Below are 22,219 nucleotides of genomic sequence, written 5' to 3'. Positions count from 1 at the left end.
GTTTGCACACGCCGGATCACAAACTACTATAGATGGTTAAGCAAATCTTGTCAGTAGAAAAAGGCGCGAAATTCAAATTTTCTATGAGACGATATCCCTTCGCGCCTACATTTTTCAAATCTGCCGCCTTTTTCTACTGACAAGATCTGCTTGACCAACTATAAGAAGTACTTGCGCCGGATGTAACATACGCATATTGGGAAACTTACATATAATATATACTTGGTCAAGCAGATCTTGTCAGTAGAAAAAGGCGGCAAATTTGAAAAATGTGGGCGCGAAGGGATATCGTCCCATAGAAAATTTGAATTTCGCGCCTTTTTTACTGCCAAGATTTGCTTGACCGTCTATATTACGTAATACTACTGGTAGAGAATGCTTTTGGCATTAAGTCCGCCTTTTGTACGATAAGTTTTTCTTTTGTGCAATAAAGTTTGAATAAATAATATATAGACGGTCAAGCAAATCTTGTCAGTAGAAAAAGGCGCGAATTTCAAATTTTCTATGAGACGATATCCCTGCGCGCCTACATTTTTCAAATTTGCCACCTTTTTCTACTGACAAGATCTGCTTGACCATCTATATGGCCAAGCGCGCACCACGACTTTTTGTCGCGCGATAAAATAGTCGCAGAAATGTAACGTATGTGTTTATATGGCAGTGCGCGCATATGCGACAAAAAAATCGCAGCGATTTTAAAATTGTGATTTGTCACATTTTTCCGCGACTGCTCGCGACGCGATTGTCGCAAAGTGAATTGCGGCATACGGAGTTGTATGGCCCCGCGCGCACTGCGATAATAAAATCGCACCCGGACCTCAGACGGCATATCGCTCTCCAAGCGTCAACCTGCTGCTGAAGACGCTAGATGTTGACCATTTAATTATGGAAATAGAAGGAGATCACCTTTGTGGTATAAATACTCAAAGTCATACAGCGATCACATATTAAAGACAACGTTTCATGACAAACGACTGGTACGAAATCCATGTTGAGAATGAACAAACCGCGACTTTTTCATCGCAGTGCGCGCAGTGAATTTTCTGCGATATATTACAGCGCGATTCTAAAATCGTGTCGCAAAAACTAAAATCGTGGTGCGCGCTTAGGCTATGTGAGTATTATATTCTTTGATCTATATGTATTGTAAGAAGCAAGTCTCCATTCCCACGGGCGCTTTTACAACGCGCGTTAAAAAAGCTCTCGTGCTAATGGGGGCTAAGAGTAAAAAGCGGTGTAAATAATAGTGTGGTTTGAATTATTCTTTGGTAGAAGTCCTCAATATGCGCTGTGTGCAATTATAATTCACGGCCTTTAGTCTATTTCCGTCAGTATTCTGATCATATTGACTTCCTTGGAATGACGTGACCCTTCATAATTGTACATGTGTGCTCCGTTCCTAGAGGAGGATTGCCAGTAATTACCATAAAAATATTTTACTACAGCAACATTGCTAGAACTGGCTTCGTCTATACGATTTCTAGGAACAAATCCAATTATTTTATCAAATATATTTTGATTTGTATTTTATGAAGTAGTTGAAGTCATATGTAAATTATTATCTATTTTAGTTTGTCTTTGTCTATGTTCATAAAATCTATGAAGGGTAGACGTGCCTCTACCCTCCATGATAAAATTAAAAAAAATCTTTGTCAATAGGCCTCTTTGATAGGCCTTGATTTGGGTCTGGCCGGTAAGAACATAGGCAAGACAAAAGCAAAGAGTATTGTAATATATAGGAGAAAGAGTGGCAACTCTATGGTTCAAGGTGCATGTATGGAAAGTGCTGCCACCTGCAAGCTTGTTTTTCGAACTAAAATTGTATGTGTGCGTGTATCTGTGTACAGGCATCTTTGTGTGCGTATATATTGTTGTAGCGCGGGAATTTCTGCCGCGCTAAAGCTGTTTTCCTAGGATAGCGGTGCCATATTATAGCAGCCGTCTCTATACAAAATACTACTCCATTCATATATTTTTGGCCGTATTATTTTGTATTGAAAAGGCCGCTATATGCCGGAACCGCTATCCTAGGAAAACAGAGTTTTAACACAAGTACCGGTAAAATGCAGTTGCATTTGAACTTCCAATTTTACAAAATTGATCGAGATTTCAAATACATATGTATACGGTAGGTACTTATGCTAAATGCGACAAATACAAATTCCCATAATTATTACAGATTACTCGAGGAACATGACTGAAAAAGTGTACCTATATAGGGAATTCAGCGAAATAAAAGATGTATAAAATTTTAATTTGTTTTAAAATCTTTATTACAATCAAGTTCACCTAATTTAGATTATGAGGGGGGTGGGATTAATTTCGATTGTACTTATTGTAATATATTTGTGCTGCTTTTTTAACATTATCATCTCCGTCGTAAATAAGCTTCCCTGCTAATATACTATTTATTGTTCTGCACCAACTGTAAATAATTATGTTTATTGTCGTATTTAAAAAACATTCCTTTAATTTATCTTTATGCGTTTGACAATCCATAAAAGTAAAATCAACAAATAACTCTACAAAAGCGATGATACGTTCTTTAATTTTTATTTTATAGCATTCGCTGTTCAGGAAAGCAACTGTTGTGCTTTGAATTTCATGGAAGCAAGCAACTAGGCAATCCGAAGGATAACATAGCCATGTTTTACCTTTTTCGAATTCTTTGGCATGTAAATATCTATACTTGTCATTCTTTGAATCACCTAGTAGCGCGCTTTTACATTGATTACATCCTTTAACAACATTTTGCAAGCATTTAGTTAGGGCCCACCCGCAGACATACATCCTTTGATCAGCCCCGGTATCCGTAATTGTATTTTGCATGATATCTAAAGGCTCATCAACCACTATGTCCTGGGATTGTGAGGGAGCATTGTCATTTTTGTCTCTATTTTTTATTAAAAAGGAAAGCGATTGTAAACAGTAATTCGAATCATCTTCACAATTAGAATTAATTGAATGGTTACTACTTAAATTATTTAATAGTAGCGTTTTAAATGCACCCTCAAATCCAATGCAGTTGGGTGCAATATTTCGAGCACCCAAACTGCGCACACTGCCAAAAAAGTTTTCGAGTGGGTCCTGGTTGAAATTTCTTGTGAACATAGCATCCAAACCATGTTTGTTCGACAGTAATTGCCACAGCGATTTGAAACCTTCTATGGTCTTAATAAAATTATTTACAGTTGGTACAGATATTACAACATTTGGGTCATTTTTTGATATGAATTTAACACTTTTCATTATTTGAAGTCCCTTTAACCAAAGCTCGTGGTGAGGAGATTTTCTTTTTACTGCAGCTCTATATTTCTTGCCGTTGGACATTGAAAAACTAGACGCATTGAGGGAGTCAAATATTTCGTCCATCGTGGTTATAAATGGAATAATATCCAAACATTCTTTCGGAACTTCATGCCTAGCCACTAAATTGTCGGCAGCAACGGCCATGCTGCGGCTGAGCACTTGAGCCGCATTTTTGACCCTCATTTTTCTTATTTTTTTTGGGTCTATGTGTTCCCTATTTATTTTTGGTAACAATCTAAGCTCACCATGAGATTTGTCGGCTGTAAAAATTGATTGGAAATACTCCCATTTAATTTTATTTTGTTTATTTTTTTTTAAATCTGTATATAGCATATCTTTATTTAATAAATTATTTCTAATTCCTTTCAGTAAATGTGGGACGTCAAATAATGGAATAATTTCCTGATTATTCACGATAATTATATCATTTCGCCATTCTCTTCCCTCATGAAAATATTTTTTTTTCGCTTCATTAATCAAGTCGTTTATGCAAGCAGGGTTTGGGGACCCTTGATCACAAACGGTTGCCACAATCTTAAGCCCGGTGGCCTGTACATGGGAAATAACTTCAATTAGTATTTCTTTAAGTTTTGGTGTGGACAACCGATGTGTAAAGTAGTATGCTACCGGTTGTTTAAAAATTTTTTTTACACCTTTCACCATAAATACTAACGCATGGTTCGCAAAATTTTCTGTTTTATGGTTTCCCAAATCCTCGAAACCTACAAGATCATCTGTGTATGAGTTATAAAATAGCTGTGGGGAAATTGACATTTCATCGAATATTAAAGTACACAGACGATCTTGTGGCAGCATTTTCATTACAGTGCTTTTCATTTCTTTAAAAATTACTGGATTGATGCCAGGGTTTACCCTAATTTGTGCCAATAAAGATTTCAGCACTTTCCTTGATGGTAAAGTAAAATGTTTACACATCAAGGCGTAGGCTTTCGGACTCTTTTTATAAAAAGACAAAGATAAAACCTTTTCATCGAATGTAAACCTATGTCCCTTCTTTTTTTTTTGACCTTCCATATACTGCATCCTAACAAAGGATTTCGCTGACGCAGACATTTTTTCTGTGAAGTTTTCAAATTCCTTTTTGTGGGACTGCTTCTCCAGGTGCTGAAGACGTATCTTGAACATTTTCAGTTTTTGACGTAGTCGTATTATTTCGTTTTTCTTTTGTCGAATTTTTCTTGCGCATTCCTTTTCTGTTTTATTTTGTAAAAATTGGAATGTTTTATCTGAAAGATATAAAAAAATATGATTAAAGAAATATAAAAAGTTACACAATTTTATAGTCGCTGGGACCCCACGGGCTACGAGATCTCTACCCCGAAAGGCATTTCAGGGCTGAGTCCCCACCCTATATTTTTGGTGATTAAGCTTTTTAGCCGCTTTAACCGCCGCAACTATTCGGTTATCTATTAGGTATGTTATTAAAAAGATCGTGTAGACGGAAGAAAATAATATTCTGAATGCTGAACTAGGTACAAACTTACAAAGGTGTTAATTGTAAGTATCGGAATCATAAACTTTACATTGATACTTCACGCCAAAGTAGGTGCTGCCTTCTACAGTTCACGTACGTTTTTATGTGCATGGGAGATTCTATCATCTTGTGGTCTACATTGGAAGCTTAAACTTGACATTTATAAGGGGCCTTCACGAAGACGAGTGCTCTGGTTCGTAATGTCATAGTAATAAAGGTTAGATTTGACAAATCTGCGCGTCACCGTGAATAACACGATCTATACAATTCATGCACGCTCCCTATACTGTACATGCAAATGTTATGATTCTAGGTCGGGCTATGCTCCGTATTTAAAGGACCCCATCTTAAGAGTCCGCAGCAAGCTCGGTTCTCCAATACAAACGTAGTTACGCTCTCATTTTACAACGACTAAGTAGCTAGATTGCTCTAAAACTTTGTACTTACAATAGGATATGGCATAGCTATACCTATAACGCGTCATTTCTTTGCCTGTTTTCTTAAATAACTTCTAAACTACTTATTTTAAAATTACAAAAATAATATTTGAGAATCTCACAATAAGCCCTTTCATTTGATATATAACACAATATATTATAATTCTCGTTTACCCCCCAAAAGTAGCCCCTATGTTTAAAATTCATTTAGGTACTTATATTTTATTTAGGTACTTATTATTATATTATATTTAGACTACATCATACTACATGTTCGTCTTTGGGTCACAGATTTACATATGTATGCCAAAATTCAACTTAATTGGTCCAGTCCAGTAGTTACTGAGCAAATAGGCAGTGACGGACGGACAGACAGACAGGAAGACACACGAGTGATACTATAACGGTTCTGTTTTTTAGCTTATTGCCCTAAAACCATTTAAATTAATTATTACACTGCTAAATTCTATGTCTGATTTCATTTATCGCCCATATTGAATTTACACACAAGTCCCCTGATAGCCCAAACTGTGAAATTGTGACCTATAAATAACAGTTGCACAGTCTGTGCTGTCAAAATCGTTGCAGTGCTATCCTAACTCTATAGTTCGGTTTTTTTAACATTAGAAATAAGGTAAACAATCTTGATGTGTGTTTTAATTGAAAAACACATTTTAAAAATCATTTTGACGACCGGTCTGGCCTAGTGGGTAGTGACCCTGCCTATGAAGCCGATGGTCCCGGGTCGAATCCTGGTAAGGGCATTTATTTGTATGATGATACAGATATTTGTTCCTGAGTCATGGTTGTTTTCTATGTATTTAAGTATTTATATATTATATATATCATTGTCTGAGTACCCACAACACAAGCCTTCTTGAGCTTACCATGGGGCTTAGTCAATTTGTGTAAAAATGTCCTATATTATTTATTTATTATTTATTTATTAAAAAATAAGTTACGGCAAATATGTAACAATTATGAATCTAATACAATCATTTATATTCTTCTGCTTTCATAAGTAATTGTTACTGATTTTTAAAAAGGGTTTTTCAATTAAAAGACGTGTCAAGATCGCTTACCTTCTTTCAAGTTCTTTCTACTGCTAAAAAACGAACTATAGTTTGATCAAAAGGCTATAACTGTTTAAATTTCAAATACATTATGCTTTACCTGCATCATATTTCCTTCGCGGTTTTCTCTCTTGGGATTTTTCAGCAATGACCGGACATGTTGTTTTTGTAGATCCTGATGGCATAGGTATTTCTGGTAGGTCTGGTAGCCTAGATGGTCCCGGTAAGTTTGTTATGTCCGTCAATGCCACAGGTTGGACATATTCCCTTTGCGGATGAGTGTAGCTGTGATCCGCCTGTATGAATGTAGAACTGCTTTGCCGCACACCTGGAATCAGTATAATTTACCTTGATTGGGTATGTGAACCATTTCCAAAATTATATATTCATAGGTGCTTTATTGTTAGTATGTTCTCAATAAGTATATAAATAGATTAATAGACTATAATCAAAATAAATCATCTAATACACTGGACATTCATATTTATATTGCTTATACTGATGTTAAAACTAAAGTATAAGTATGTGTTTACACATTTGGACCGTAGTTTTAAACCGATGATCATCACCGAATGTATAAATAAGTTTTTGACAAAAAATAAATTTATGGTACAAGCTCTTATTGCTGACTGTACTTTTCTTACCACAGGCAAGTAACGCGCATCAAGGCAATTCTAAAAATCCCAAACACAATTAAGTTACATTGTTTTTTCCCAGAATTCCTATGGCGACCTCCTGTCTCCATCATCAGATCAGTTTGATGGTACCATAATAATGCATTGTCACCCGACTTACATTATTGTAGGTAGGTATACAAATTTTCAGCTTCCCCAGAAACTGGAAAGTGTGTCATTGGGAAAGGTGACACTAAATAAAATATTGTAAAGGGGCCCACTGATTAACAGTCCGCCGGACGGTATCGGCCTGTCAGTAGTTCAGAATTGTCAAAATTTTGTTCTAACTGACTATCAACTATCATTCAATATTTAAGCGATTTTAAGACATATGATGTAGGTATCCTTTTGGTTGGAAGGTCAGATGGCTCACTCACTTTCTTACAAAGTATAATAGGGTAGCATGCAGAACTCTGGTGTCCTAAATCGTTGTCGCGAGAATAATCTAGGAAGATGAGTCGGTTTTACAACGTAAATAAATTGAAATAAAATTATAGGTACTTACGATGTAAATTTATTGATGGGATTGCAGACTGCTTTAAACGTCTTCCAGATATTTTGTGTTTTGGATCAAAATGTTGGTCACATACTCTTTTGTTCTTGTATATTTTCATACGATCAGTTTCTTTGACTCTTTCTCCTATGACTGAGACCCAAGCATCAAACAAATCAGGATTTTTCTCGGGATGAGGGAAGCGATGTTTGGGTACACCAAGTGTGACTGAAACGTAACAAAAAACATGGTATATTTATTTACTAATCGAGTTTGTTGCATTCTATCAGTGATATTGTTACTTACTACCTCATAAGTTAAATGAATCTCTGCTCACGGAAGAATAAGCAAAGTCGTAACCTTAGAACGCATTGGAAGAAAAATTAACTGATTGATATTGTTATGTAGCGTGGTACTTTTTGGTTTACTTACATATTTTAACGATTTTGTTAGGCAGATAGATACATTTAAAAGTGAAAATAACTTACCTAAAGGGTCACAGCCAAAAACACAATATCTTTTTGGAATTTCACTCATATTGAAACAACAAGTAAACAATGAGTAAAACTTAACAAAAACCTAACAAAAACTGGGATTCAACACTTACAAACGAAAACAAATAACAAATTAACAAGAACTTTAGCAATAACAAAAAACAAAACGAATAAATAACACGAGAAAATTTTCACAAGCGCGTAAACACTAAACAGTACAGCGTAAGCCAGAGTTTACAAGGATTTGAATTTTGGCACATGACAAAGATGGCTGCCTATCTCGGTGGTTTAGTACCTTCAACGTCCGCTGGAGGCGCTGCCGGCCATGAAAAATGTTGCCTGCTTTAAGTGTGCCCCCCCTGGACAAAAGTCTGTAATGTCAATGCTGTCATTAAAGTCATTTAACGCAAAAATATCAGTTTTCATAAAACGATTTATTCACTTGAAATATATTTATTTACCTATTAATTTTAAAAATAAAAACGATTCATATGTACGAGCAACATATCTAAATGCGTCTTCGCACAGACTTAGTTAAAATTAACCCGTTGTAGTAAACCAGAAACCGCTATAATTTCAAGGTAAGAAATACATAAATATATTAATCTTTAAATAAAAATGAGCGTACTAATTGCCAAATTCAAATATAATAATTTAATCTTACTATCCCCGTAAGTCCCGCGGACGCTATATCGCGTCCGAAATTTTAATCAAAATGTATCATAGATGTAAAACCTCACATTGTTTAAGCTGGTAAATTTAGACCCGGTAGCAATTAGCGACGTTAGTAATTAGGCAGTTAGATTATATTGTTTAATTTGTGACTGTTTTGTTTTAGAGAGTGAATCAGCAGATGGCTTGAGCGTGAGATAACAATATAATCCTGGGCCGTCATATGATTTCTTGGAAAAAGCTCAAAGGGCACGTATCTGCCGCATATCCAGACTACCGGGATACCGGTGAACAAGAACGCTGCGCGGAGCTGTGAAGCAGAAAATGTCCGATAACCGGATAGATGTAATAACAACTTGTAACCATTTGCCATATCAATGTATGTATTCATATGTATTGCTCCTAACATATATACAGTAATCCTAATAGGAATGAAAATATTTATATCTTAATATACTTTTTTGTTGCCGAATATTTGACGAATTTCTAAATATAGTACCTAATCATTACCTTTTAACGTATTTTTTATTTTTTTGTGATATGATAATTTAAGAGCCCATCAACGTGCACACTAGCGCCGCTGCTAAATAATCGTGATTATTTAAATTTAATGACAGGTATTTAAAAAAGGGGGCCGCTACGGACTGTATTGTGTATTTAAGTACCTTTTGAATACATCAAACTAGTTTTTATGTTACTGGATTCGTCAATCTACGCGTCCAAAGTTAAAACGGCCGTTTTTGTTTTGAGCTCATAGATCGACTATCCAGCAACATAAAAACTAGTTTGGTGTATTCAAAAGGTACTTAAATACACAATACAGTCAGTAGCGGCCCCCTTTTTGAAATACCTGTCGCTAAATTTAAATAATCACGATTATTTAGCAGTGGCGCTAGTGTGCACGTTGATGGGCTCTTAAAAACCTGACCCCAACAAAAAAGAAAAAATACAAAAAGAAATTCCCTCTCCGGGATTCGAACCCAGGACCAAGCTTCCTGAACAGGATTACTGCCAATACCCGCTAGGCTAAACGGGTTGTCAATTCTAATTACAATGGTATCCTACCAGAGCGCTAGTAGTATAAACGAACTTTTGAAAGGGACATTTTTTTGTATGGAGTTATCGTTCTTCTCCTAGTGAGTATTATATTCTTTGATTCTGATTTCCGCCAGTGGAAAAAAGCAGCAAATTAAAAAAACAGACGCAAAGGGTTATCGTCCCATAGAAAATTTGAATTTCGCGCCTTTTTCTACTGACAAAGTTCTCGTTATCCTACACACAACGTAGTGATTATATGCTCTTTGATCCTACATAAGCAGTACACAAGGATCTACTCACCCATTATTATGATAAATGATCCAGTTAAGTAGGATATTTCTAACCTAAAAATCTAAGGAACTTTGAAACTAAGCAATAATCGATTTCCAAAAACTTCAGTTTCATTAAGCATAGTTTATAAATAAATAAAACAATACCAATGAATACTTATACCATTATAATTACGTAGTAATAAATAATCTTAAATTACTGTTAGCTTATCAACTAATCATCTGTTCATTAAGCACTAAAAACTCTAACAAATACAGCATTCGTTCCCTAACATCGTCCAAAGATTTCTCAGGTAGGCTCTCAGATGCCAGCTGTACGACCTTTTTCTGCTCAATAATTTCCAAAATAGTTTTATCCTTCATCTCTTCTGGGGTCAAGCTCTGCTTCAATACTTCTAGAAGTGTTTTATCTTCGTCTCTTTTCCATTCAGGGGCCTCGGTTTTAACTGAGTGTTCATCTTCTGACATGATCATCATGGACATTTCGGAATCGGAGTAATTTCGGACTTCGGTTTTGTTTATGGTGAGATTTGGTGTGTCTGTTATGTTTTCTGACACAGGTTCCTCCTGAAACAGATAAAACGAGAATTTAGAATATATAAATTCTAAAAATAAATCACCCCTACGATTAAGGCTGAACGAAAGCAATTTTTTTTATTGAGTGCAATATTTCGTATCGTAGGTATTTTTGCCTGTGCCATAAGCGAGATGTATTATTATAAAGTGGAAGAAGTGACTTTAACCTTTTCGACGCCGTGTCAAACACAAAAGCTGTCACACGGACGCCACGTCAAAACTGAAATTGAACTTTATGCATGCACGTAGGTCTATGTTGCTCTGTGGCCAGTGACTGATTAATCAGTCTTTGGCATTGAACCTGCGGTGCGGATATATCGGTCATTGGCGTCCAAATGTTAAACAACCCCCCATGTAACTCACAAAGTTGAACCTTATTACAATGCGATAAGGTACATTTTACAGCCCGTGTTTCATTATGACAACAAGCTTTTTCATAAATTGTGATTGAAAATTGAAATGCGACCAATGTCCATGGTGGTCCATAGCTGCCAGGAAGGCACATGGTCAATACACGAACTTAAACTGTCGTGAGCAGTGCGAGGCGCGCGGCTATCGTGAACGCATGCACTGTTATGCTCTGGTTTCCTAGGATAGCGGTGCCGTCATATAGCGGCCGTCTCCATACAAATACTGCGACATCCATATTTAGCCGTATGATTTAGTATGGAGACGGCCGCTATATGATGGCACCGCTATCCTAGGAAAACCGATCTTTAGTGCTTGAAAATATATTTGTAGACGACCGGTCTGGCCTAGTGGGTAGTGACCCTGCCTGGGAAGCCGACGGTCCTGGGTTCGAATCCCGGTAAGGGCGTTTATTTGTGTAACACAAATATTTGTTCCTGAATCATGGGTGTTTTCTATGTATATAAGTATATATTTATCTGTATAAGTATGTATATCGTCGCCTACCAGCCATAGTACAAGCTTTGCTTAGTTTGGGGCTAGGTTGATCTGTGTAAGATGTCCTCAGATATTAATTTATTAAAATAACATGTCGCGCGAGTGATTAAAAGTACGTGAGTTAAACCGTATTATAGCTAACCCCCATATACATAAACGCGCTACAAACCTCAATTTGCTAACAATCGTTTGTCTTTATCTGTCATTTTGACTTATGTATTTGTAAGAAAGGGATAAAACATAATTTAACTAAATCAGGCCAGTGTATGATTAATTAAAATTTCAATGTACTTACTGTTTTAATGTCACTGACTTGTGTTTCAGTTAATTCTTCGGGATTTTCATTAATTATTAAACTATCATTTCTTGAGTCGTCATCACTGAAACAAAAGTTTAAGTACAATTATTCAATATTTAGACAAAATTTTAATTTACAATTTTTTACTGATGTTAAAATCCACAACAGTTCTTGCAAATTAAATTTAAGTACTTACATAACTAAATATTTTACTAATAATTGACTTTTTATTCACTTAAGTATTTGATCTTAATATCACTTTTGTTGCATTCAGACTTTACGTTAATTTTATAATAATGATTTTTTGTAATACCTGGCAGAATGATCAGCTTCATAGTCCATCGCTGGTGACTCGTCGAATGCAGACTCTTCTAAATTCTCTGTGGTTTTATCATTGTCTACCTCCATATTATCTGTACGTTGCTCTAATCTGTGCTCTACATTATCTGTGCTTTGAGCCTGTATATTGTCTATGGTTTGTGGCGCGTTATTCTGTGCGTTATCTGTGAGTTGCGAGACAGTGCTATCTTCTTCGTCTGAAAGTAATGACACTACAGCATTTTCTATGTGTGTAGATTGGGGTCCATTATTTTTCGCCATATTGGTCTTCGATCGTAGAACTCTACTACTCTGTTCAGGGACGGTACTATCTTTCCCTGTATTAGTTTTAGTATTATTCGGAGTCGGATTTATTACTATTCGAGAACTTTGCGCTGGTGCGCTTTTGTTTTCTTCACGGATCGGCACTTTATTCTGATTCTTTGGATCAAGTCTGTAAACACACAAATATTAAATTTTAATACGGTAGTTATAGTAATTATATCATCAACATATTTAAGCAGAAGTACTTTTTTTTTTGTGTGCTACCCACTGCGCTTAAGCTCTGGTTTCCTAGGATAGCGGTGCCGTCATATAGCGGCCGTCTCCATACAAAATGCTACGACATCCATATTTAGCAGTATTATTTTGTATGGAGACGGCCGCTATATGACGGCACCGCTATCCTAGGAAAACACAGCTTTACAGCTATTGAGTAGAACTAAAGCGTCGTATGTCAGAGTGTACATAAGTTACTAAGTCCAGTCACTTCAGCTTATCAGTGTAAGTGGCCAAACTTACTAGCTGAGCATCTCTGCATACAAATATATTTGCAGATGTGCTAAGGTCACCATGGTTCTAGACCAAGCATGATATTCTGTCGGTGACTTTATGAAAGACATTGTTTAAATTTTATTGCATTAACAACTATTGCACGATTATTAATTCATTATTTAAAGATCTGTAAATTTTGACCAATGTATTTTTAACTAGAATTGTATACATGGTGGCTAAAAAATAACTGCTTTACCGTTATCAGGGAGGTTTTGGGATTATACTGAGCAACTTTTACTATGGGACCAACCCCGAAATCGCGAAAAAACCATTTACCCTCCCATAGAAAATGGACCAGACAAAATGTATGAAACCGACAAAAAAATTTTCGCGATTTAGGGGTTGGTCCCATAGTAAAAGTTGCTCAGTATAATCCCAAAACCTCCCTGGCAACGGGAATGCAGTTATTATTTACCCATCCTGTATAACTATCATATTTCAAATGTACAGCTTGGCAAAAAAGAGTAGAAATTAAAAAGTGGCAACACAGTAGTGTCGTCCCTTTCAAATCAATTTATATAAGAGAACGGGACGACACTACAGTGTTGCCACTTTTCAATTTCTACTCTTTTTTGCCAGGCTTTACCTGTGTGACCTGTAAAATATGTTTTACCAATAAAGAAACTGAACTGAACTGGTCACTCACGGGTTAGTCGGGTTACTCACATTGGGTTAGTGTGCGGGAACAGCGAGAACACGTATTCCGCCAGTGACGGGTACCCGTCACAAGTGTCAAGAATACGGGAGCAGATGTCACACGCGTTTCTTCGTTGGACCACTAGAGTGTTGTACACGCAATGCAGGATTTCATATTTACGCTTCCTGCATAGTACTACCTCCTGAAATAAATAAATCACATTTTTTTTTAACACGTGACAAGAAAGTCATGGTGCTCCCATCCCACATTGACTATAATAAAATGTTATAATATCTGGCAGACCAAGCTTTGCTCGGAAAACATATAAAAACTCAAAAATGCACATTGTATACCTTTAAACGAGCAATTCTTGTATTGTATATATATCATCATCTTCCTCGCGTTGTCCCGGCATTTTGCCACAGCTCATGGGAGCCTGGGGTCCGCTTGGCAACTAATCCTAAGAATTGACGTAGGCACTAGTCTTTACGAAAGCGACTGCCATCTGACCTTCCAACCCAGAGGGTAAACTAGGCCTTATTGGGATTAGTCCGGGTTCCTCACGATGTTTTCCTTCACCGAAAAGCGACTGGTAAATATCAAATGATATTTCGTACATAAGTTCCGAAAACCTCATTTGTACGAGCCGGGGTTCGAACCCGCGACCTCCAGATTGAAAGTCGCACGCTCTTACCGCTAGGCAACCAGCGCTCCTCAGCGCGCAGCGCTTGTATTGTATATTATATTTATTTATAAATATATTTCGGAAAAGGCTCTATCGATTTCGATGAAATTTTCTATATGGGGGTTTTCGGGGGTGAAAAATCGATCTAGCTAGATCTTATGTCTGGGAAAACGCGCATTTTTGAGTTTGTTTATGTCTCCCAGATATTATTTATTTTTTTGTAAAATAGTCCTATTAATATTTACCTCAACCTTCTTCATTAAGCCCGTAAGGCACTCTTGGTTAAAATAATCCACATAATTCCCAATCTTATCCGCCTGCTCCATCGTCAAAAACCCCAAGAACTCCTTATAAACATCCACGCCCTCCGTGTCCAGTATTTTCTCTATATTTCTCATGAATGTGTAGATGTCGTCAATGTCAGGGTTGAATTGGGCGATGGTGGTGTATATCTTTTTTTTAACCCATACGCTGCGCGCTACGTTGGAGCGCATTGTTAGTTTGAGTTGGAATGATGTCACGGCAGCTGAAATGTTAGATTTAGTTAATATAGTGAAAGCTTTGTACTTATTTTTTATTAGACCAAAAGGTTATTGATTGTAGTCAATTTGGAAAGTCTAAGAAAATTCGAGCCATGGAGTTTGACAACTAAAGTAGATGGCGCTGTACGGCGCCAAGTTTTATTGTAAATGCATTGTTGGATTAATAAGTCTTATCTATAAAAAAGCTAATAATTCTAATAAAGTTTACTTCACCCTTTTCTTGACAACGTATCTTACAACATTACATAATTTTACACCCTCTTTTTATTTTTATTTCTAAGTGTATTTTTTGCTTTATCAGGCGCAAGAGAAGCTTAGACTCACGATTTTTTTTAATAAAAATAAATGGGTGACATTATTGACACAATAACTAAAGATTATTTTAAGTGTGTAAAAATATGTTGTCCACTAATAAAATCAACCATAAAAATATGAAAAACATACCTATCTCCTCCAAGTTATACTGCACAGGCACCATCGGTTTCTGCGCCTTAAAACTCAAACTCTTCTTCAGCATTTTCACCTGACCATCCAACGCGCTCCACGCCAGAGAGTACTTCGCCTTATAACTGTTCACCAGCAACCTCAACTTCTTCGTCGCTCTCGGATACTTCGTACTTTTCTTCTCTTTACACGGGCAACCTGGTCTTTTCTTTGGTATTTTTAAGAAGTCCGTTATTAAAGTCTGTTTTAATTTACTAATCTTTCTTAGTTTTACACAGCAAAGGCAATGGTCACCGATAGGTACTTCTGCACTCACGTTTTTATTAACTGGATTCATCGGTATAGATACAGAGACTCTCTTACTCTGTGGCGTCTCGTTCACTTCTGAGGAACATATGGGGGTTGATGCACTGTTAGTGACGTTAGTTGCCACAGGTATTAAGAAAGTTCCGGTAGGAGTGTTTACTACATTGTAGTTGAATATTTGGATTTCGGTTTCGGGAGCTGTTGTTACCGCTAATGGGGTTAGAGTGGGGGTAAATGGGGTATTTTGCTCTTGGGTTGGGGCTAGTTCGATGTCGAATTTGTCCTGTTTGTTTTGATCGGGCTTGGGGAGGTCGGAGGGTCGGTTGGTGTTGTATTGCTTGGTGAAATCGATGGGGAGGGGATTCTTGGGGAGAGCGGTGACGGCGGAGCCGAGCTCCACGGGGACTCCGACGGGGGCTTGGCCGAAGTGGTGGAGGAAGGTCGTGCGACGGTATCTGGCATCCTGAAAACAAAAAGGACATTCGTTTTTAGGGTTCCGTAGGTACCTAAAGGCTAAAAACGGGACCCTATTACTAAGACTCCACTGCCCGTCTATCTGTTTATCACCAGGCTGTGTATCATGAACCGTGATAGCTAGACAGTTGAAATTTTCAGATGATGTATTTATGTTTCCGCTATAACAACAAATACTAAAATTACGGAACCCTCCTCGGTGAGCGAGTCCGACTCGCACTTGTCCGGTTTTGTGTGATATATATATCATGATCATGACATTTACGCACCAATGAAACAAGTCAAACCCGTTCAACTATATTAATTATAAGTTCATATTTAATTTTCTCCTATCTTGAAAACGAAGTTAGAACTACTTCCAAATATTTTTGACTCTAGTATACTTATAGGAGTTATAGGATAATTCACGCATTTTACCACTTTGGAAGTATCTCTCGCGCAAACTATTCAGTTTAGAAAAAAATGATATTAGTAACCTCAATATAATTTTTGAAGACCCCACACGTATGGGTTTGATGAAAAAAACTATTGAGTTTCAGTTCTAAGTATGGGGAACCCCCAAAATTTATTGTTTTTTTTCTATTCTTGTGTGAAAATCTTAATGCGGTTCACAGAATACATCTACTTATCAAGTTTCAGCAGTATAGTTCTTATAGTTTCGGAAAAAAGTGGCTGTGACATACGGACGGACCGACAGACAGACAGACAGACAGACAGACAGACATGACGAATCCATAATACACAAAAAAGGGTTCCGTTTTTTGTCATTTGGCTACGGAACCCTAATAATTGTTTATGAGAAAAACGTACCATGAACCGCTTGCTGCTCTGCGCTAAATGCCGAATCCAGATCCTCGGTATTTCGTTTTCGGGCTGTTCGTATAACGTTAAGTTCGGGTTGAACGGCAGCAGGGTGTGTTTCACCGGCGTCACTTCTCGGTTCTCGAAGAATTTCTGTAAGTTTATAAGTACATAAATGTGTGTAATTGTATTTTTTTTTATATGAAAAAAAAAAATGTAATTGGCAAGGTGCCATAATTATCTCTAACTCAAAATCTTCAACTTGAAATAAAAAGGAGTAGGAACTCCTTGATTTTTTAATTGTGTGTGTGTGTGTGTGTTACATACATGCACACAATCAAAAAAGGCTATCATCTCAAATTCCTCCTCTTTCTTTTGTTTATCGGTGTAATTTCATGTTAGGATTGTCTTTGTTATTCTTGCTACCTATTTATTACCGACAGAATATTGAGGAGTTCAGGATTCTCTAACAGAAAAAAATCCGTTTTCGGGGTTGGAGGGTGAAAGTTACAGATTTATGAATTTTACTGTTATTTAAATGCAAACCCTAGTTTACATAGGAAGTTCCTTATAATATTGATGATCGTCAGTGAGTCAGTGACAAAATCAACATATATGTACGTACTTACAATGATAGGATTATCCTTATTATCCTTCCTAAACTGCCTGACATGTCGAGTATGTGAGCCAGCAGCCCCTTGGGCTTGATCCAGGGGAACATGTGCTTGCAGACCAGTTGTAGCGTGACGATGAGACCGGCGCGGTGCACGGAGTTAGTGGGTTAGATGTTGAATAAAGTAGGGTTGTCTTCAGTGAGTCAGTAGCAAAATCATATATACTTACAATGATAGGTTGTCCTTATTATCCTTCCTAAACTGCCTGACATGTCGTATATGAGCCGGCAGCCCCTTGGGCTTGATCCAGGGGAACATGTGCTTGCAGACCAGTTGTAGCGTGGCGATGAGACCGGCGCGGTGCACGGAGTTAGTGGGTTAGATGTTGAATAAAGTAGGGTTTTCTTCAGTGAGTCAGTAGCAAAATCATATATACTTACAATGATAGGATTGTCCTTATTATCCTTCCTAAACTGCCTGACATGTCGTATGTGAGCCAGCAGCCCCTTGGGCTTGATCCAGGGGAACATGTGTTTGCACACCAGTTGTAGCGTGGCGATGAGACCGGCGCGGTGCACGGAGTTAGTAGGTTGGATGTTGAATAATTCGGGGTTGTCTTCTACGTATTGCCAGAATTGGTCCATGCCGAGGGTTACCAGTCTGGAAAATGTTGTAATTCGAAAATTAGTACCGGAAAAAAAAATATCATTATTTTTGGGAATTCCGTACTTCTAAAGAAAAACCGGACCCTTAATCGTATGCAGGCTGTCTGTTTGACACAGCCAATTTGCTCCAAAACTTCTGGACTGAGTTGAAAGGTACGCATATTTAAATAAGTGTGAATAGTTGTAAGTCGGTGACTCAAAGACGGACGCGTAATTAAAATTAATTAATTGTGAATATATCTGGTACAGGAGGGCCGGCAGCAACTGGATGCATAAAGCGGCAGACTGGGCTCTGTGGCGTACATTGGGACAGGCCTATGTCCAGGAGTGGACTGCAACGGGCTGATGATGATAATAATAATTGTGAATATCAGGACACTTTTGGGGCATTTGCATTCGATTTTGAGAAATAAAAGTTTTTGCAAACGATGTTTCGTGTTGGTTCTTTTTTGTCAAAGGTTTGTTTGTGTATGATGAGACCAATCCCGAAATCTCGAAAAAAAAGTTTTGCCTCCTATACAAAATGGACCAGCTAAAATGTATGATTTTTTTTATCGCAATGGGGTTGGCAACTGTCAAAGGTTTGCCTAGATGGCGCCATCATAGCTTGCCCCTTTTTCTATGAGATTTGGCTTAAAGAGCTGGCATCCAGGGTATTAAAAAAACAAAAATTTGACACAATTCTAGGGATTGACGGGGCAAGCTATGATGGCGCCATCTGCTAAAAACTTCCACCGGCCAACCCCATTTCCGGGTTGGTCCCATAGTAAAAGTTGCTCAGTTTAATCCCAAAACCGCCCTGGCAACGGGAATGTAGTTATTTTTGGCCACCCTGTATAAAGGGTTAAGGCACATACGAAAGGTTAAAGGTTTCTAACTTACTCATCTTCGCAGCGTAGGTACCCGAACTTCCTGAAGACATCCGAGCGGAAGGGCAAGGGCGGCAACAGATGAGGGTACAGGAACACGGGACTGTTGGACACCACGTTCATAAATGTTTTCGGGAAATCCCCCACGTACAAATTGTTCTGGGCGGAGCGGCGACGGCTGAATAAAAAATAGGTTTTGTAATAATTTCACTGTACAGTCAAATGTGAAATCAGAAATTATTTATTTGCATTGATACAGTATGGGGATGTTACAATATATGGTGTTACAGATCTTGTACCTAGCTTGCATGCAAGCGTGCAAATTCATCATTATAATCATAAATTTAAATAAATATAAAATGTCAAATTGAAATAATTGAAAAAAATAACATAATAGGCATATCACAATACAATTAATAACTAAATATCACTATTTGAATATTGCTGGTATTCGAGATACGCATTTAGATAGATAGATAGATAGATAGTTTATTCCATAACAAACTATCTACGCTTGTTGTATTTACGCTGTAAAAACAACGCTCAGAGAGCCAGTTTGTCAAGGTGCGTTAAAATAAAAATTAATAAATAATTAAGTAAATAAAACATTTATTCATGGAAACAGAATACTTTCAAATAAGTACAGTTTGTTGGCAGAAATAGGCTCCCTTTCTTTACTGTTTTAAGTTATTTTAATTTCAATTTATTATTTATTTCGAATCCGTGAATCTACATAGTGTTAGCTGTTTTTAACCGACTTCAATTTCATAGAAGGAGGAGGTTCTGTATTCGGTTGTGGCCAGGGCCGGATTAAGCATGTCGGGGCCCCTAGGCAGTGCGAGGCTCGGGCCCCCCTACACTCAATTCTGCACACAGCATATTCAGTACAGGGAAATAAGTTCGCGTTTTTAATTTCAATCTTCAGGCGTCGGCCGAGCCGATCCAAATCGAACGATGTCTTTTTCGCTCTTATTGCGTGGACATAAAGCTTTATTCTATCGGTTTTTGCCGATTCCGCCTCGCGTCAAGTGTGGGGAGAGCCCTTTAGGCTTAAGGCCAATTCCCAGTGGAATACCAAAGATGTGAGCTTCAGCGTCACTTTCCTATCTACCTCTAATGGCAAATTTTAAGCGAGGCTAAAGGCTAAGCTCAACTAGTGCCGCAAAGTTGATTTTCTCAATAGTTAATATTTTGCGACACTGAACAGCGATTGTCCGACCATAAGACCAAACGCCGAGCCACATGATTAGAATCAACCTAATAATAAAGAATTTCCATATGTTAAAATTACTTAAATTACTAGAGTGAGACCAAGATAAGCCTGCAACAATTTTGATAGCACTCGCAGTGCAAGTGTTATTTTAAACGTCAAAACTTCTATGAAATTATGACGTATAAATAACACCTGCACTGCGTATGCTACCAAAATCATTGCAGACTTTTCTTGGTCTAACTCTATTCATTCACCAGTCAAGCTAACATGTAGATGATACAGGGTCAACTAAAGAACCAAAAATAAACGGGAGCGCAGCGAGCGCGAATTTTTTTGTTAACAATATCGCAAATTGTGAAAGCGTGGTAAAAGGCTGGGTATCGATCGTCATCTGGGCCTAAAAGTCCGAAGTGCCCCAGTGAGGCGAGCTTTCATGCGAAGTCAAAGCCGTGCTTCATCAGGCTTCAAGATAAATAGTTGAGCACAGATACGAACCAATGTCCATTGTATTAAAAAGCGAGACCGCAGGCCGAGCTTGGCGCAGCGAGGCCAAAGGCTAAGCTGAAGTAGAGGAGATGTGGAACACAAACCAATGGTAAATTGAGGTAAAAAGTGAGGCTGAAGGTCGAGCATTCCTATGAAAAACTGGGGACACGTTCGTCTTCTTTCTTTTTCTTTGTTTTAATCAATAGTCCTCGTGATTCTGAGTCAAAATAACCCAAAAGTTGTTGGTTATTCGAAAAAAAGTGAACCGTTTTTGCTGAAAACCCCTATTATTACAACTTTACAACAGGTACGCAGAATACGCCCCGTAAACTGTAACGTATTGCTTCAATTTTATTACAGTATTTAATTACTTTAAAGAATGGATCGAAAGAAAAACAATAACAAAGCATACTCATTATTATAAGAATAAAAAATTTACTCATGAATTTTGACCATAGGGAACAAAATTTTATTTGGTACGCGCTGAGCCGCCGGGGCCCCCTAGCCGAGGCGGGGCCCCTAGGCAGTTGCCTACTTTGACTTAGGGTTAATCCGGCCCTGGTTGTGGCTATGTTTTTTTTTTTTATATATGTTCACCGATTACTCCGAGCTTAGAGAATATAACCAACGGAGACGCCATGTCTATAATTTTCGGTACAAAATAGTCTGCCGTTTTTTGCGGGGGAGGGGTACATCAAATGTATGCGTAACGTAAACATAGCCATGTCAGATAAACGTCAGTCCATACATGTGGTTGACATGTCGTTGACCATTGGCCGCCTATTTTCGACAGAGGGGAACGCCTGTTAATGGCCACTCCGTTTGGTTATATTCTCTAAGACTCCGAGACCCGTGGGTCGATTTGAGTAATTATTTTTTTGTTCGAAAGAAGGTACTTCCAAGGTGGTCCCACATTAATCTGGTGCTGTTCTGATGATGGGATCCATGAGGAATTGAGGGAACTCATCAATTGTTAAAGGTACATGTATGGTAATTTGGGTATTGTCTTAAGCAAATCAAGCATTTCCTCTTGAAAATCACTAATTTGATAGAGTGGACCTGATGATGATGATTGTTGATGATAATGATGATGATTTTATAAATGTAGATTACTCCGAACCCCGTGGTCCGATTTGAGTAATTCTTTTTAGGGTTCCGTACCCAAAGGGTAAAACGGGACCCTATTAGTAAGACTCCGCTGTCCGTCCGTCCGTCCGTCCGTCTGTCACCAGGCTGTATCTCACGAACTGTGAGAACAGTTCAAATTTTGACAGATAATGTATTTCTGTTGTCGCTATAACAACAAATACTAAAAACAGAAGAAAATAAAGATTTGAGTGGGGCTCCCATACAACAAACGTGATTTTTGACCGAAGTTAAGCAACGTCGGGCGGGGTCAGTACTTGGATGGGTGACCGTTTTTTTTTTGCCGTTTTTTGCATTATGGTACGGTACCCTTCGTGCGCGAGTCCGACTCGCACTTGCCCGGTTTTTTCGTTTGAACGAAGTTACCTCTAAGGTGTTCCCATAACATTGTTGGTTCTAATCTGATGACGGAATTCATAAGGAAATGAGG

At 37.8% G+C, this 22,219-nt stretch overlaps 1 protein-coding gene and 1 long non-coding RNA gene across 2 annotated transcripts in view; both read right to left on the bottom strand.

Annotated features, from left to right (window-relative positions):
• Positions 1-6,428: 6,428 nt before the first annotated feature.
• On the bottom strand, positions 6,429-8,146 carry LOC134797865 (uncharacterized). Its single transcript, XR_010145121.1, has 3 exons — positions 7,970-8,146; positions 7,494-7,709; positions 6,429-6,642 (listed from the first exon to the last, which is right to left on the bottom strand). It is a non-coding gene; the product is annotated as an uncharacterized LOC134797865 (long non-coding RNA).
• A 1,981-nt stretch (positions 8,147-10,127) lies between these two features.
• Positions 10,128-22,219, bottom strand: part of LOC134798068 (uncharacterized) — a 36,442-nt gene continuing 24,350 nt past the window's right edge. Inside the window, exons 13-21 of the mRNA XM_063770401.1 lie at positions 18,958-19,122; positions 17,851-18,070; positions 16,806-16,949; positions 15,216-15,984; positions 14,475-14,755; positions 13,574-13,746; positions 12,069-12,527; positions 11,753-11,837; positions 10,128-10,542 (exon numbers count right to left, since the gene is read on the bottom strand). Of these exons, the coding sequence (XP_063626471.1) occupies positions 10,186-10,542; positions 11,753-11,837; positions 12,069-12,527; positions 13,574-13,746; positions 14,475-14,755; positions 15,216-15,984; positions 16,806-16,949; positions 17,851-18,070; positions 18,958-19,122 (2,653 nt within the window). The 3' untranslated portion in view covers positions 10,128-10,185. The remainder of the gene's footprint in view (positions 10,543-11,752; positions 11,838-12,068; positions 12,528-13,573; positions 13,747-14,474; positions 14,756-15,215; positions 15,985-16,805; positions 16,950-17,850; positions 18,071-18,957; positions 19,123-22,219) is intronic.

The sequence above is a fragment of the Cydia splendana genome, chromosome 16, assembly GCF_910591565.1.
Source record: "Cydia splendana chromosome 16, ilCydSple1.2, whole genome shotgun sequence".
Classification (NCBI taxonomy): Eukaryota; Metazoa; Arthropoda; class Insecta; order Lepidoptera; family Tortricidae; genus Cydia; species Cydia splendana.
The sequence above is the reverse complement of the archived record's forward strand: the minus strand, read 5'-3'. Positions and strand labels throughout refer to the sequence as shown.